At 45.7% G+C, this 17,976-nt stretch overlaps 2 protein-coding genes and 1 long non-coding RNA gene across 4 annotated transcripts in view; 1 reads left to right on the plus strand and 2 right to left on the minus strand.

Annotated features, from left to right (window-relative positions):
* Nucleotides 1–8,599: 8,599 nt before the first annotated feature.
* Nucleotides 8,600–10,587, minus strand: LOC123188620 (uncharacterized). Its single transcript, XR_006494968.1, has 2 exons — nt 10,028–10,587; nt 8,600–9,949 (listed from the first exon to the last, which is right to left on the minus strand). It is a non-coding gene; the product is annotated as an uncharacterized lncRNA (long non-coding RNA).
* Nucleotides 10,588–10,628: 41 nt separating this feature from the next.
* Nucleotides 10,629–13,079, plus strand: LOC123188619 (uncharacterized). Of its 2 annotated transcripts, none has more exons than XR_006494967.1 (6): nt 10,629–11,074; nt 11,176–11,242; nt 11,486–11,534; nt 11,879–11,923; nt 12,078–12,169; nt 12,708–13,079. XR_006494967.1 is itself a non-coding variant. In XM_044600792.1 (6 exons), exons 1-5 carry the CDS (start codon nt 10,841–10,843, stop codon nt 12,138–12,140), a joined length of 462 nt encoding a protein of 153 aa, XP_044456727.1. In that variant the 5' UTR covers nt 10,642–10,840; the 3' UTR covers nt 12,141–12,169; nt 12,708–13,079. The 2 variants fall into 2 exon arrangements, 1 of the variants encoding a protein (XP_044456727.1); XM_044600792.1 differs by having other exon boundaries at nt 10,642–11,074; nt 12,074–12,169.
* A 1,180-nt stretch (nt 13,080–14,259) lies between these two features.
* The window catches only part of LOC123188618 (FT-interacting protein 3), a 6,464-nt gene continuing 2,747 nt past the window's right edge, over nt 14,260–17,976 (minus strand). Inside the window, exon 2 of the mRNA XM_044600791.1 lies at nt 14,260–17,598. Coding sequence (XP_044456726.1) covers nt 14,501–17,572 — 3,072 coding nt within the window. The 5' untranslated portion in view covers nt 17,573–17,598 and the 3' untranslated portion in view covers nt 14,260–14,500. The remainder of the gene's footprint in view (nt 17,599–17,976) is intronic.

A 17,976-nucleotide genomic window follows, 5' to 3' on the forward strand; every position in this document is an offset into this window, starting at 1 on the left:
TTGCCCGGCCTGGCGCGGACACGTCCGGCGGCGGCGGGATCTGTTTTTTTTAGCTAGGGTTGGACGGGGAGAGATCCGAGATCCGAAAAACGGGGGGGGGGCTATTTATAGGCATAAGTGGAGTTAGGAGAGTTCAAATGAGGTGCGGTTTTCGGCCACACGATCGTGATCGAACGCTCTAGGACATGGAGCAGAGTTTGGTGGGTTTTGGGCCAAATTGGAGGGGTGTTGGGCTGCAACACACACGAGGCCTTTTCGGTCCCTCGGTTAACCATTGGAGTATCAAACGAAGTCCAAACGGTACGAAACTTGACAGGCGGTCTACCGGTAGTAAACCAAGGCCGCTTGGCAAGTCTCGGTCCAATCCGGAAATGTTTAAACCCCACACACGAAAGAAAGCTAGAAAAGGCCACCGGAGGAGAACGAAGCGCCGGAATGCAAAACAGACAACGGGGAAAATGCTCGAATGCATGAGATGAACACGTATGCAAATGCAATGCACATGATGACATGATATGAGATGTATGACAAAGACAACAACACATGGAGACAAAACCCGAACCCGAGGAAATAAATATAACTTAACGCCGGAAACGACAAGAGTTGGAGTACAAATAAGGAAAGTTACATCCGGGGTGTTACATCCGAAGACCCCAAGTATCACAATGACCGATGCCTAGGACCTCGGGCAGGACCTCAGTACGACTACACGGTGATGGCTCCAAGTACCAAGAACGCGTGTACCACTACCGACGACTGAGACCCTTGATTCCACAAGTTCCTCACGGTGACCCTGAACATCTACGGGACATGCTCGACTTCAAACCGTGTACCACGTCGAACACGTACGACTACACGTCGAACCGCCAAGACCCTGAACGACTACTGCCGCCAAAGTCCGCGAGTACAACTACTTCCACAACGCGTCACGTACGACTACCTCCACCACGAACGTCCCGAGAACGTCTACTTCCTCTACTTTGCACCGAACGAGAACCGTCCCGTTTGCACGCTTCAAAGGTATAACCCCGAGATGACGCCCGTGAATGAATGAATGTATCTTATATGAGATGCACCCTTGTTTTGCCTCGAGTCTGAACTATCGGAATGTTACCCCTCTTTTGCCTTGCCACCGACATGTGGGAACCCGGTTACCGGGATCACCCCACCATCTTTTGGACGCTCCCGTCACTTCCTTTTGCACTGGTATCCCCGTGGGCTACCGGATAACCGATATGTTGCCGTGGCATCATTTTCGTATTCGTTGTCGTGGCACCCCTTTCATTTCCGCCACGATGACAAATGCTTCATAATATGCTCTTGTTAACATTTTCTTAAAATTGCATAAACTTGAACATGACATCCGCATCATGATAACAACATTTAATATGTTTAAAAATTGTTGTTGCATTAAATTGCTAATGCACATGAGGATTTATCGGAATTGTAGTTTGTTGTTCCGGCCTCATTTAAACTTGCCTAGATAGGTAGTTTTTCATATGCTTCACCTCTTGCCATGTTAACAAACATTTAATTTTGTTGAGTACCTAACCGAGATCGAACTAAATAACTTGAATGTGGTGTTTCGTCAATATGCTCCACTTAATATGTAGGATTGTTTGTGCACTTTGTCATGCCATGCCATGTATCATTAAACCGGACATGCATCATACTTGTTTGCACATCGTGCCATGCTTATGTGGTGGTTGTTTACTATGTTGTTTGCTTCTTTCCGGTGTTGTTTCTTTGGGTTGGTTCCGATAACGTTGCGTTTGTGAGGACCCGTTCGACTACGTTCGTGTGTCTTCTTCATGGACTCGTTCTTCTTCCTTGCGGGATCTCAGTCAAGATGACCATACCCACAAAATCACTTCTATCTTTGCTTGCTAGTTGCTCGCTCTTTTGCTATGCCCATGCTGCGATACCTATCACTTGCTTATCATGCCTCCCATATTGTTGAACCAAGCCTCTAACCCACCTTGTCCTAGCAAACCGTTGTTTGGCTATGTTACCGCTTTGCTTAGCCCCTCTTATAGCGTTGTTAGTTGCAGGTGAAGATTGAAGTTTGTTCCTTGTTGAAATGGCAATGTTGTTCCTTGTTGGAACATGTTTACTTGTTGGGATATCACAATATATCTTATTTATTTAATGCATCTATATACTTGGTAAAGGGTGGAAGGCTCGGCCTTATGCCTGGTGTGTTCCACTCTTGCCGCACTAGTTTCCGTCATATCGGTGTTATGTTCCCGGATTTTGCGTTCCTTACGCGGTTGGGTAATAATGGGAACCCCTTGAAAGTTCGCCTTGAATAAAACTCCTCCAACAAGGCCCAACCTTGGTTTTACCATTCGCCACCAAGCCTTTTTCCTTTGGGAGTCACGCATCCCGAGGGTCATCTTTATTTTAACCCTCCCCCCCCCCCGGGCCAGTGCTTGTCTAAGTGTTGGTCCAAACTAGAGTCCTTTGCAGCACCACCTCGGGGAAACTTGAGGGCTGGTTTTAGTTAGCTCTCATCCGGTGTTGCCCTGAGAACGAGATATGTGCAGCTCCTATCAGGATGTCGGCGCATCGGGCGGTCTTGCTGGTCTTGTTTTACCTGTCGAAATGTCTTGTAACCGGGATTCCGAGCTTGATCGGGTCTTCCCGCTAGAAGGAATATCCTTCGTTGAACCGTGAGAGCTTGTGATGGGCTAAGTTGGGACACCCCTGCAGGGATTTGAACTTTCGAAAGTCGTGCCCGCGGTTATGAGCAGATGGGAATTTGTTAATGTCCAGTTATAGAAAACCTGAAGTTGACCTTAATTAAAATGCACCAACCGCGTGTGTTACCGTGATGGTCTCTTCTCGGCGGGGTCCGGGAAGCGAACACGGTGTTGGAGTTATGCTTGACGTAGGTTGTTCTAGGATCACTTCTTGATCATAGTTTCTCGACCGTGCTTTGCCTTCTCTTCTCGCTCTCATTTGCGTATGTTAGCCACCATATATGCTAGTCGCTTGCTGCAGCTCCACCTCATACCTTTTACCTTACCCATAAGCTTAAATAGTCTTGATCGCGAGGGTGTGAGATTGCTGAGTCCCCGTGGCTCACAGATACTTTCAAAACCAGTTTGCAGGTGCTGATGTTACCAAGCAGGTGACGCAACCAAGCTCAAGGAGGAGCTCGATGAAGATCTTGTCCTTTGTGTTGTTCCGTTCTAGTTGATCAGTAGTGGAGCCCAGTTGGGGTCGATCGGGGACCTTGTCGCATTTGGGGTTCTTATTTTATTTTGGTTCCGTAGTCGGACGTTGATTGTATTTGGTTGAGGTAATGCTTTATTCATGTAATTGTGTGAAGTGGCAATTGTAAGCCAACTATGTATCTCTCTCCCTTATGTATTACATGGGTTGTGTGAAGATTACCTCACTTGCGGCATTGCTTTCAATGCGGTTATGCCTCTACGTTGTGCTTCGACACGTAGGAGATATAGCCGCATCGAGGGTGTTACAGTTGTGATCCTTCTTGTTAGCATAGACATCCAAGTCATCTTCACTCTCTTCTGGGGCATTGATCAACTTAGCCCATTCTGCAACTGTGCACTGGTATCTAGTGCCTTCAGACATCCAGACTATCTTGCCATCTGGGTAGAAATGAGTTGTGGAGTAGAACTGCATGATAAGCTCATCATTCCACTTTGTGAGCTTCTGAGCCACAAACTCATCAACTCCACAAGCCTTGAAACTGTCATATACTCCTGGATAATGTTCTTCATTCTCCTTGATATACTCCCAGTTGACCCATCTCATGTCACATACTATTGGTTTCTTGTCAAGCAACACTGTCTCATAAAAATCCTGTTGTTCTTTGGTATGGAACCTGTAGTCCACAGCAGTTCTCCTTCTGGTGGCATATGGATCTGACTCTCTCCATATCCTCAATCCCGAGTCCTTCCTGATCTTCATGTTTTCTGCTCTAGGGTGAGCATCATTATGATCTGGAATTTTTGGCTTTAGCTTCCTCAAAACATATGTCTCATCATCTACTTCTTCAGCAACAGTTTCAGGCACTGGGCCTTGTTTTTCTCAGCAGCTGGAATGTTCCTGGTACTCCTCTTTGGTGCAGTTTTGGGTTTTGGAGCAGCTGGCTTGGAAGTTCCTTTGGGCTTAGATGAAGAAGCCCCTGATCTTATGGCATCTCCCATAAGCTTATGTGCCTTAGGTGCTGCTGCAGCATCCTCTTCCTCTTCCTCTTCTTCGGAGTCTTTCATGATTGAAGATCTTCCAAGCACTCTGGCAGTGGTCTTTTTGACCCTTTCCCTCCTTTTCTTTTCTGCCACAACCTGCTCTTTGGATGTAGATCCCAAAGTCTCTTGAGTGGATGCTCTGGCCTTAGACATTGGAGCTCTCTTGACAGGAACCTTTTGCTTCATTCCTAGCTTGGTGGCGAAGCTGTGCCATATTTCTTCTTCAGGACTTTCCTCTTTGAGGTGGTTTCTTCTTCCTCAGCCACATAGTCCTCATCCTCTTACTCTGAGGTTCTTTTCTTGCTGGCCCTGGTGGCAGCCTTTGGCAGATTGCTTGGTGTGCTCCTGTTGCCATCATCTAAGCTGCTAGAGGGACTAGTGCCCTCACTCAAGTGAACCTGCTCCTCTGACTTGTTCTGACTGTCACTCTGATCTGACATGATGCAAACACTGACAGCAGACCCTGTGAATAGATTATAGATGAGGTAGAGTGGATGAGCATCACAAAATACAGAGGTTTCTGCAAAAGAATGAATTAAAAACTTAGTTTTAGTTTTCCACAGAAAGCATTTCGGATCTACCGATTTGCAAACTCGGTGATACCGAAGCAGCTTTTGGAACCTAAACTAGTGAACTCGGTCAGACCGAGTCATAGTTCGGTGGCACTGAGACTGCTAGGGTTTCACAAAGTGCTGAACTCGGTCACACCGATTTGCAATTCTCGGTCAGACCGAGAATCACATGTGCAATGGCCTGAGCCAAATCGGTGGAACCGATTTCATCAACTCGGTCAGTCCGAGATGGTTTCGGCGGAAACCTAACCCTAAATTTTCAATTCACAACTAAACTACGGAGTGTTTTCGATGGATAGAATGATCTCAATCGTGGCAAGATACATGGCAAAGCAATGTGCCGGGGAATCGGCGTTAGAACAGCACAAAGTTCAAGTCCATACCCTAGTTCGGCGATTGAGTTGCTACGGCGGCAAAGGCGGAGATGATCCCCGTTGACAGCGGCGGAGACCAACGGAAGGAGGCAACTGCTGATGAGGAGGACGATCCGGAGACCCTGGAGGCAGAGTGGGCTAAGCGCGGGCGAAAGAGTTCGGAGAAAATTTCAAAAAATTTGCCCATGGGTATATATAGCCCGACCCTGTCGGTGTGACCGAGTGGAACAACTCGGTGGCACCAAGATTCATAACTGCAAGCAGTTACTGAAACTCGGTGTGACCAAAAAGTTCAAATCGGTTGCATCGAGATTGAAAACCTAGATCGACTTAGTGATCTCGGTATGACCGAAATGGGTGAATCGGTCATACCAAAACGCACAAAGAAGTTTTGGAAGTTTAAGTCTATGACGAATCGGGGACCCCGAGTGCTCCTCACACAGAGTGGTTCGAATCTGACTTGATCAAATTTTGTGATGCAGCACGAATAGAGTATGAGACGAGAAAAGCATAGATAGCTAGAGAAGGTTCTTAGTCATTCTTTTCCATCCACTTGGCCAAAAGAAAAGGAAACCAATCAATCAAAACAACAAGTGGATGTCCTCAAATGAGTAAATTATGCAACCAACATGCTCACACAATAAAAAGACAAATGAAATATGTGGCAAAGCATGCACAAACAATTCTAGCATCTATCAAGCAATTGGCGATGACTAGGTCATCTATATATGAGTATATTGACTTAGGAGTCAAATGAGAACATTTGATCATAGGTCATACTCATCGTTTAAGCACAAGTGGGGTTACCACTTTTACATAAAGCGTTGTTGTTTTCACACCATTAGAGTTGCTTTAACTCAATTGTTAGAGTAAAGCTCCCCCTAGATGTGAGATCCCCCCTAAGAGGGATGAACTAACCTTGGATTTTGTCGATGATGACTTCATGTAGGTGTTGAAGATGTGGATGCTCTAAGTTGATGTAGATCATTCGGGGCTATCCTTTGGAGTGAGTTGCATGATTTGAATGGAACTAACCCGGACTAACGTTGTTTTCAGCAGAATTACCATCGTGTTATTTATGTGCAGGAGCAAACGTTCTGGGAATGACCTGAAACTTCACGGAGCCACTTTTCAGAAAATAAGAAAAATACCTGCAAAAGATGAAGGCCAGGGGGCCCACCACCTTGCCACGAGGGTGGGGGCGCGCCTGCCCCCCTAGAGCGCGCCCCCTACCTCATGGGCCCCATGTTGCCTCTCCGACTCCAACTTCACCTCCATATATTGAGTTTCGGGGAGAAAAAAATCAAGGAGAAGAAATCATCGCGTTTTACGATACGGAGCCGCCGCCAAGCCCTAAAACCTCTCGGGAGGGCTGATCTGGAGTCCGTTTGGGGCTCCGGAGAGGGGAATCCGTCGCCATCGTCATTATCAACCATCCTCCATCACCAATTTCATGATGCTCACCGCCGTGCGTGAATAATTCCATCGTAGGCTTGCTGGACGGTGATGGGTTGGATGGGATATATCATGTAATCGAGTTAGTTTTGTTAGGGTTTGATCCCTAGTATCGACTATGTTCTGAGATTGATGTTGCTATGACTTTGCTATGCTTAACGCTTGTCACTATGCCCCGAGTGCCATGATTTCAGATCTGAACCTATTATGTTTTCATCAATATATGAGTGTTCTTGATCCTATCTTGCAAGTCTATAGTCACCTATTATGTGTTATGATCCGTTAATCTCAAAGTGACAATAATCGGGATACTTACCGGTGATGACCGTAGTTTGAGGAGTTCATGTATTCACTATGTGCCTTCGTTGCCTCTAATTTGGCTACCATGACTACCAACTTGCCGAGCATCACCACTAAGTTGCCTACCAGTTATCCTAACATTATCCTATATTGCCTACAACACTTCCTCGACAACTTATCTTCGGGGATGGGCAACTTAGAAACAACAATGATCAACTTTGGTACTACGAGGTGGCAACTTAATGCTACAGGAATCAATTTCTCGACCACACTTTCTCGACAACTTAGCTTCAGGGTTGGGAAACTTAGAAACAACGATGAGCAACTTTGGTACTACGGGGCGGCAACTTAATGCTACATGAATCAATTTCTCGACAACACTTTCTCAACAACTTAGCTTCGAGGATGGGCAACTTTAGAAACAACAATGAGCAACTTTTTGAAAGGTCATAAACTAAAGATACGAGTGTTGGGTGCATCGTGAAAAACAAAACCGCAACGATGGACCAAACCCACACATGAACACAAGAGAAGTACTATTCTTTTATACTGCTAGTTGTAATAGTAGTGAGAAAAAGCAAAATAAGAGGCCATGCCGCCCTGACTGTACATAGTACATTGGGGGCAAAATTGTCTGATATTAGGCAAGATACATAGTAGATTGAGGCAAAAACTGTGTGATCGTAGGCAATAGTGTGTTTGATTGCAGGCAAAAACTTGTGCTGTGGTAGGACTTGAGGCAATGGAAAAACTATTTCCTAATGGATGAGAAAATCAGGCAACTATGTCTATAGCTTTTAGGCAACTCTGGTTTTGGTCTCAGGCAATTTTTGGATGTACTGGAACTCATGGGATTGCGCATATTCTCTTGTGGGAGAAAGCAGGGAACTACTCCCCCCGTCCCATAATATAAGAGCATTTTTGGTACTACACGAGTGTCAAAAACGCTCTTATATTATGGGATGGAGGGAGTATCTTTTTACTTGTGTACATGAATGTGTATGTGTGTGTGTGGTTGCAAAGCAACTATTTTGGGGATCTAGTGGGACAGTTTGTGGGCTGCGAAAAAAATCAACCCAAAGACCCATTTAGGGGGAGCTAGCAATGTCAAAACAGTTTGACTTGCATTCTAGTCTTTGACGGGGAAAAAGCAGGCACCTCCCTAGTTGTTGTAGGCAACTCTGATATTGATTGTAAGCAAAGCATACACTCAAAATGCTGTAAATTTGATCTATTAGTTTTTTTGGATTAAAAAATATAGACTTGATCTATTAGTTAATTTGATTGTAGACACCATAGTTAGTAGTAGTATCAATTTATAATTCATTGATCTCGGCATTGACGAGTTTAAAGAGTACACAACTATTAAAGCAAAAAATTGAACCATGTCAGGCGACTAATTAACAGAAACATTAGACAAAACTTTAGGATTGTTCGCTATCAAAGTTATATGGGGCAACTACCTACAATATGTTGGGCAAATTTTGGCAAAAACTCAAACAACCTAAGTAACAACCATTAACCAAAAGCTGAACCATGTCAGGCACTTAAGTAAACAAGAAAACATTATGCAAAAGTTTAGGATTGTGCCTATTTAGGCAAATTCTAAACCATATTAGGCAACTAAGTAACAACCGATAAGCAAGTTTTGTTACTTAGAATCAACATCTGCTCAAAAAAACCACAAACCCTCCACTCGGGAATCAACAACTAAGCAACATTCGGGCTGATAGAAATATCCCCAATGGTAAGTTCAAAATCTCCATGAACGCATTGTGTGTGCGTGTTTTTTGTACTCTAAAGTAAGCAATGGTTGAAAGCGCTGGCTAGTAGCAGAACTCCACAGACTAGCAGAAGGATCCGGTAAGATCTCATAGCAAGACTCTGGCAACTCGCTCCACAAATCCGAGCCAAATAGTGCTAACACGCCTGCAACTCCACCACGCCCCCTCTTAAAAAGCCCTACAACTCTGTCGTAATGGGGATCTGGCAAACTCATACCACAATTCCGGCAACTCGCGACACAAATCCAGCCAACTCATACTCGCGTCTTAGACAAAAATCCATCATGCCCCCTAGTCGAGACCCAAATTTGATATTAGAGGTTGAGAGGATTTACCAACACACACACACCACGCCATAAATCAATGAACACACGTCATAAGGAGATAACACATTACAAATCTTGCATCGATCAAAAAACATGCACACATGGATCAACACACACACGCGAATCTACCAACACACGAACGCATCCATTAGGCAGGATCAACACGGCTGCTCATGTTCGTCTTCCTCTTCATCAATTTCAGCACTAACTCCATAAACTAGCCCTACCTAGCGGCTACCATAGTACAAATCACAGATCAACTAAGGGCGTGTTCGGAGTCTCCCTAGCTTCTCAAAACTCTATAAAACCAGCTTCTCATCGTGGCTTCTTGCTCCGTCCAGCGATTCAGATTCTGTTCGGCTCTGACTCCAGCTTCTTTCCTGCGCTGCAGCCCAACTAGAAGGGATGTGGCCTGTTCGTGCATGTTGGGCCGGCGAAGGCTGCCCATTTTTGGGTGAGCACGTGAGATGAGGTGGACTCATGTGAGATGAGCAGTGCGTCAATGGCGTTGGTGCTTAGGTCCTGATCTTGGGGTTGCTTCCTTCGGGCTGTGTCGATGGGAACCGGGCGGGACTGGCCTGGAACGCCTTGATCTGTCGCCGGGAAGGAGCGCTGTGGCGGAGCATGCGACGGCGGATAGGGGTAGCTGCTTGAGGGGAACGAGCGGGGGAGATAGTGTTCGATACATTTTCTTTTGTGTGCGGGCAGGAGAACGAAAAGGTAAGTTTGGCGGTGGCATGCCGGCTGTAATTTGGGCAAACTCCAGCTTTCAGTTTCGGTGGAGCTGGGCCGATGCTCCTCCACGTTTTTGCACTATCATCGGGTATAGCTTCATGAATTCAACTTCTCGGAGCCCAAATGTTCGGGACAATTTCATTCGTGGAGTTTGTGAAGCCCGGAGCTGGAGGACTTCAGGCCCTAAGTATGCAGCAGAAAATTGCAAAATGCATTCAACCAAATGAAAATGGTGATGAGTGGAGAGAATAGGTCACATACCTGCTGGATGGTGAGAGAAGGTTGGGCGCTGCCGCGGTTGTGCCTATTAGATCAGGTAGGGGAGGGACCATGGGCGTCCGCTAGGCTGGTGTGGGGAGAGAGAGCAGTGTGCCACCGCGTCCCTCTGCTGGGGGTGGGGACGGAGCACTGCGCCTCCGCGCCCTACACTACCGGTCGAAGAGAGGGCGTCGGGTCGACGGCGCACCACCACTTTCTTTCGCTCGGGTGGCGCAGGGAGGGACCGATGGGAGCGACCACTTGTCAGCTAGGGGTGGTGAGGGAGCGTGGCGCCGCCATAGCTTCGCCTCAGCGCGAGTAGGATCTCAGCCACTGCCGTTGCGTGACACTGAATTAGAGTACGTGGATGTAAGCCGCAACGACGAGCCCGGGGTGGTGCCTCATGGATCTTGTAGCGCCGCCGCATCGCCTGCTTGATCTGAAAGCCCACAGGCTAGGGAGGAGAGGAGGGAGATGGTGGGCGGTAGGCGGTAGCTGGGAGGGGGAGACGGGGACGGTTGCGGTGCATTGGAGATGGGAACCTCGGAGATGGGGCCTGGCGGCGCATCGGGGAAAGAAGAGCTAGAGGAAGACTGCCGCATCGGGAGGGTGACAGATAAGAGGTGACCAGGTGGGTGGGGTTTCCGACCGTACGACACCTGACACCCCCGATCTGGATCCGACGGCTCCCGCGGGTGTGCGCTCGGGAAAACACGCCCGCCCTCACCGTCTGCATTCCTGCTGCCGTCTTACCTTCTCGTCCCTGTTACGTCGTTCCTGTTCCACTCGACCGAAAATTCCCGATCGGGCAACCAGATGGAAGCCGACGCCGCCTCCTCGCTCAACCCCCGGGCGCCAGAGGAAGCCTCACAAGAGGATCCCTCGCCAGCGCGCTTCTCCTCCACCGGCGCGGCTGCCCCCTCGACCACGGTGACGTCTCCCGGGGCAAGGGAGGTGGCGGCGGCGATGGAGGCAGTGGAGCGAGACGCCGCCGCCATCGCCGAGAGCTACGCCTCCCTATTCGCCTCCCTCCGCATCACACTGTCCAACGTACTCGTACTAACCACAGCCGCGAAATTTCCAAGCTCCCTTCTTCTATTACAGTAATTATTACAGTTGCGCCTAATTCGGCTGCTTTGACACACGACAAGGTTACCTCGACGTCAGCCGATAACATGGAGTGCTTGGGCGAAGTTGTAGGCCGCCTCCAGGAGTCAGGTGAGGATGTTTCCACATCTACTAAGCTCCTGGAGTATGTGTCCTCCTCTGCATCTGAATATCTGAAATTGTGCGTTCAAGGGTCGCACCCTTTTTGTATACTTATGTAACTGGGACTATAGCATTTGCATTTTTTTTTTGTTAATTGACAATTGTTAGTCTGTTGTAATAGTAGAGCACAAACACCACACACAGATTAGTCAACCATATTGCGAGTTTTATATTATTACTGTGTTCTTGCAGCACTTGAAGCGTCTTCCAGAGGCAATAAGTACATCCATTCATGCCTGAGGTGATTACTTTGAACTAGTTTCTTTGTCTTCCGCTCCACCGTGCTACTGCTAGCTATGTGTTTCATAACTAAATTTGAGAGAGATATTTCCCCCCTGAATTACAAATTCGGGATAAATCATGTACTTATACTACTGATATTGGCTCAAAATCAAGTTTGCTTTCAGGAATTCCTTTCATCACATCAAAATGTTGCAGTTCCGTAGAGCAGTAAAAGCTTCTTAAACAACGGATGTATTTTGTTCTTTCCAAAATCGTGTGCTGTTTCTATGCATTTGTATTGTTTCAGTTCATTTTGTGTCTCTTGCAACTGCTTTCTGGAACATAATATGATGTATGTTGCAGGTTAAATGAGGAAATGCGAGGCTTGGAAAGCCTAAGTATGCAGCTGTATCCTTTTGTTAGTTGCTGATAATATATAGTTCTGCCTCCGTGTTGTACAACTGGTGAAAGGTCATTTTAATATGATTAAATTATTTAGTTTCATAACATCTTTGCATTGCTCCTCTTGGAACTATGTTGTATCTTAATTCCTGGAAGAAAGATTATGCGGAAGATCGTTGATTCACTAGATTTGGCTGTTGATCGGCTGCTCCACCTCCCGTAGTTCATGCATCTATCAATAGCTTCTACAAGGTAACTACCACTTACATACGTTTTTGGCTCACTTGCTTTTAGTTTTTTGTCTAACATGTACATATATGCAAGACGAAGTGCTTCAGTGCATATTTCCAAAAAAGAAACAACAATATTTTTGAGCAAAATGATAACTTCTCATTATTCTATTACGGATTATTATTTTTCCAAGATATTGTGTGATTTAGTATCTAGAACGCATGGAGTCACTGCACATATGCATGATGATACCTTCTTGCCACCATTAACTTATTTGGAAAATACTGAACGTTCTTAATACTCTAGAACGGCCTCCTTAGCAAATTATACTGCATATAAGAATTTTTTCGAAGTCATACTCTTATGAACTTTAACCAAGTTTATAGAAAATATATGAACATTTAATGTAGTTAACAGATGGTTCTTATATGACCTCATGAGCTTGACTTGGCATATGCCTAATGCCTTTATTTAGGATGCCTTGAATATTTACTTTTCACATCATTAAGAAACGTCTCTATGGCGTGCAGTACTTATGGTTGCAAATTAATTGCTGCAGGAACTTCTGATGAAATTTATATTCACCAAGTAGCTGTCACATTTGAAGAGGCAACCGACTACTGTAAATCTGAAGTGGCGTGTACAAGCAACGGAGAAGTTTTCCTCTTCCACGACATGACAAAATTCTCCCAACTCTTCGACTTTATTGTTCTTCGTTATGTGTATTTGGGATCAATGATATGTATTTGTTGAGAAATAACTATTTGCAACTCTTCCATCCTTTAGGGCATATTCAATAGATTGTATGTTAGTCTTGTTGGTAAAATGTCCATGTCATCAACCAACAAGCTATCATACAACTACTCCAATGGGTTGTATCTAAGGTATCCAATAGATGATGAGAAAATAAATGTGATTGCTCTCTATTTCATCTTGGAGCTTGTGCAAAGATTGTTGGTTATTCTACATACAACTTTGCTCTCTCTCCACATTTATTACATGCCACATCATCAATATGTCCTAGGTGGCAAATTTACCAACACCTATCTTACAGCTGTTGGAGATGCCCTTATCTGCTTGCATATCTTATCTGCTTGCATATCTGTGTCTCGGGTTGTGTTTGTAGAGTGGGTCATTCAACCTATGGACACAAATGTTGTTTTTCTCTGTAAGAGGAAGAAAGATCAATAAATATACTTTATTTTTATAACATTAGCTTATCTTACTTATGTTGCTTACTCTTGGATTTATTTCAGTGTGCTCACTTGTGATTGTATAAACTTATCTATGATAATCAGTTCTGAATGTTTATTTTTGCCAACAATTTTAACCATTCTCATATTTAAGTGAATGATATCAATAATTGAAGGTCTAGGTGTGTTATGAAGTGAAGCTGGAGATGGTTCATGACTTTTTTCACACCTGCACAGTGGATCTATGCAACTTGTGTTGAAGATAAACTTATTGTTTTCAGATGTTTCCATTACCTATGCCGCTTTATGCTTATCTTTGTACTGCTATGTTCAAAGTTTTAATGTCCTTACTTGAAAGGGTACGCTGGACGTACAATTGTCCTTTATGGTATAAGGGCATAGGGCCCCCATTGGTCCAGATGGTTGTTGATTTGCTGTTTGTTCCAAACTATTTTAAAGGATTGCCACTATTTTTAATCTGTCCTTGTTTTTCCACAGAATAAATCTTGAAGTGTTCACAAATGTTAATAATGAGAACGAGTTTCCATTTCTTCACAATTGATGGTTGATGTCAGTGTCCGCTGTGTTGTTCAGATCCCAGGAGAGTGAAGCTGCTTATCCAAAATGAGCGCAAAGAATTAATTATCAGTTAACTGCCTCTAGTTGTGCTGCAACATGCAAGACGAGTTACATTTTTCAGACACGGTAAAGTTCTGATGCTCATGTTCACAATAAAACATTGTATGTGAGCAGATGTGGTAAATTCATTTAACTTTCTTTTCTGGAGGGAAAATTAATTGAACTTAACATAGAAGAATGTTCCCATGCAGAGAATCTCAAAAGCTTCAGTTTCATGATTGCAGTGTAATGCTCTTAGAACTATCACGGTGGAACTGGCTTGAGGGCAACAAGCTTGACTTGGTTGTACAAACTCTTATGGATCCAAAGTTACAAACATATTATAAACAATTTGTACGGTATACCTTTAAAGTCTTAATCTCCTAACTTTTAACCACAAAATTATCAACTCGGCTTATTTTGCTCTCTCACATGGTACAACAATAGATATTATTACCCAATGCTATTGTACAACAGTATTACATAGTAAATAGATACAAAGAACTGTGACATAACATTGGTAGCTCATGTCCAAGGACCTTTACAGCAATGAGTCTGTCTTTGCAGGTAGCCTCCTGAAGAAGTTCACTGGCGCTGCGGGCACCTTGTGGCGAAACCGTGGGTGCCTCATCCAGAAGAACCCAAGGCAGAGCGCAATCACTTGAAATGGTGTAATATACAGTATAATAGCAGTGAACAGGCAAAATAATAAGAACATAGCTGTTGCTCTTGGGTCCCTCCAGCTCAGCAGTGACTGCAATCTCTCACCCTGAGTTGCGATGTCGCCAACAACTGTCTGTATCCTGCCTGCAACGTGTCGTAGCCTGTCATACCTCATCCTAATCAGGTCAGCGCTCTTCGAGGTTGGGAACGTGTCAAATTCCTCATCAAGCTCGTCTGGATGAGCAACATCCGCATAAGATATCCTTGTGTTCATATGTGGTGGGACACGTGGCCGGAACCGATAATTCCACAACCCAATTAAGAACATGTAGAGGAAGATCGTCGGAAGGATAAGGTCTGGATAGAAGACGAGCATGATGAAGAGTACATGGACCAAGACTGTGGTGACTGGGTTTTTCCACTGGCAAACGTCACCAAACCACTTCCCTGCAGCAATGAATCCAGAGAAGACTTGCATCAGACGGAAGAAGTTTGCTTTGCTTCGTCGCATACTCCACAGGTGAGAGCGTGCGTCTGACATGAACTCAACAACTTCCCTGCGAACTGGTGGTTCCATGCGCCCCAGGCGCTGTGCAACAAGCTGCACAGCCTGGTGGCGTAGCATTTCCTGCTGGACTATTGACAGTGGCTGGGCGTAGTGCATCTTGGGCAAGAGAGGACGTGAGTATGTAAGGAACACATTGAGCAGGGATGTGACTGAGAACCTGATAGCAAGGTGGATTTCACCCATCTTTTTAACACCTGATGGGTGGAGGACAAGCAGCGGATATGTGTGCGTGTACACCCGCCTAGTCTCAAGGGTTGAGATCCTGATTCGGACTTTCCCAATGGGTTTATCCATATGACTGGGGGAACTGCTGCTGTGGCTATGACTCTGGTTGTGGCTGTGGCTGTGATTGTTGTTGTTGTCCCCCCCTATGTGGCAGTTGTCAAACAGACCAATGGTGAGTACTGTTCCATGGTCAAAGACATCCCATGTATACTGCTCATTGAACCGAGGGTTCAAGTTGTCAACAATTGTGCGTGTCCGCACCCATTTATGACCATACTTGGCAACACAATATGGATCACATGACCCCCTTTCTTGCCTGGTCTTTGTTGGGTTGAGGCCATTTGCACTTAGAATCCCAACTTCAAGCAACCCAATTGGTGGCTTCCACAACTGCTTCATTGTTGGCCGGAGATCGCTACAATACTGTGTTGACTCATCAAGCACATGATAACCACCTTCAAGGCAAATACGAAGGTTCACCTTTGCGTAGAATTTGTCTTCCTTTAGCTGGTTCACATCAATCAGTCCTGGCCTTCTGAGATCGAACCACAGTGGACGTACTACTGCCTTGTGGTCAGCCCTCTTTTGAATCCTTGCGAGAGGTATCATAGTTTCACCAATCACCTCATCTTTGTTCTGTGCAACACGATTTTCTATTTGTATGATCAAGTCATCCTCAAAAGGCTCTGCTGCGACAAACATCATTTCTTCATTCCACATGAAGTTCTTGGTTGGTGAGCGAACTTGCCTTGTCTTCAGCAGTTGGTGACCCAGCCTCACCTTTACAAACACATCAGGTATGTGGTGGTGTTCCATTGTGAATATATCCTGTGCCTCAATTACATTGACCCTGACGTACCACATTCTCGGTGTAGGGTAGACCTTTCCACGGATATAGTTGTGAAGATGGGAATCTATTGGTGTTGTTCCTGCATGAATGGCACTTGGGAAGCATTCATCTGCTTGGGTTCCGTACCAGACTGCAAGCATCAACTCCCCTCTGTCCCTCATCCCATCCTTGCCCATAAGGCGATACCACTCTGGCGCCAAGGGGCTGTCAGGAGGGACCCTTACAGGTACCTCATTCAGGTCAAGCATCACCCGACCGACATAGTCATCCCGAAGGATGTCCTTGTCCTTGACAACAACTTCAAGTGTCGATGACTGCACTACTTCTTTAGGGAAGGCAAACACCTCATCCCACTCAGGCCTCTGGTTCTTCTCAAAGAACTTTGTTTTCATTTTGTAGTTGCCAAGGTGCACCTCAACATAAGGGTCAAGACTCCCAGTGAGGTCCATGTGGGGCAGTTCACGGGCCTTGACGACACGCACAAAGAGGATTTGCATCTTCTCGACAAGGTCATATGCCCCAGCCTTCTCACCAGGCATCACCCGGCCGTGAATAATACGCCCACCACCAAGTGTTGGGCTTGTCTCCTTGAGCTGAAAGTCTACGGGCTGCTGTGGACCTGCGGAGTACATCCTTGCTACCTGAGGGGCTTCAGTTTTCATCCCTGCAGCAGAGTAGCTTCTCTGTTGCTGCTCTCCATATGAACCCTGACCTTGTGCGTAGTATTGCTGTCCGGCCAGGGGTGGTGGACGCTGCTGCTGTTCCCGTGGCAAGTGTTGGAATTGTCTGACTTGATTTATCCTGGTGTCTTGGAAAGGATTTGGGATAGCATTGGCGACAGCCTGCTCTTGGGCAGTGGTGGGCGTGCTTGCGAAATCAAAATCCTGACCTGGAGCAGACACCCTCACAGACGGATCATCTGTAAGGAAAACTCTGAGGCCAAGCTCACCACGTGCACGTGATAAGATGGTGCGCTTCTCCAGGGGATAATGCAGGGGCGCAGCATCAGCTTGGCTGACAAAGGATGTGCCGGAGATGCGAACCTTGCCGAGGCAAGTCTTGTTGTTGCTGGCGCGATTTGCATGGTACACATACGCCTCGAGCTCTTTCTCTTGGAGGTGAGATGGATCTGATATGTTGAAGAAGAACTGCTCGTTCCAGACAGGGTTGATGTCGCTGTCTTTGATGGCCGTGCGGAACTTCTGGCCATCAAATTCAACCTCTACAAAGGCATTGGCTGTGCCCTGCTCCTTAGGGAGGAGGTCATGAGCACTGACAACCTCAACGCCAAGCTTTAGATTGTTCATCGTGATGGCGCGCCACCACTGATATTCTGAAACAAGAAGCAGCATATGTATTTAGAAATATGTCAGTGCAAAACTTGAGCAGATTGTAACTGCCAGTTGGACCACTGTTGTAGGTTGCAGCAAGGGAGAAAATGCACATGGCATTAAGGAAGAAAGTTGTGCAAGCTGGAAGTAGTTAGTTGGCAATTTTGGAGAATTTCACAGTTTCAACTTTCTTTTGCTTCGACTGGCCATTTTGCTTGCTGTGGGGGAGCGGCGGTTGGCAGTGGCGGAGCCAGGAATTAAGAATTAGGGGGGCCAAATGACTCAAACTTTGGATAACAGGGGCCAAACAATACAAATACATGTATTTTTATCTAAATAATACACTGCTTATGTACTAACTAGCTGCAAATCAGTCAACT

This window comes from Triticum aestivum, chromosome 2A (assembly GCF_018294505.1).
Source record: "Triticum aestivum cultivar Chinese Spring chromosome 2A, IWGSC CS RefSeq v2.1, whole genome shotgun sequence".
In the NCBI taxonomy this organism is placed as follows: domain Eukaryota; kingdom Viridiplantae; phylum Streptophyta; class Magnoliopsida; order Poales; family Poaceae; genus Triticum; species Triticum aestivum.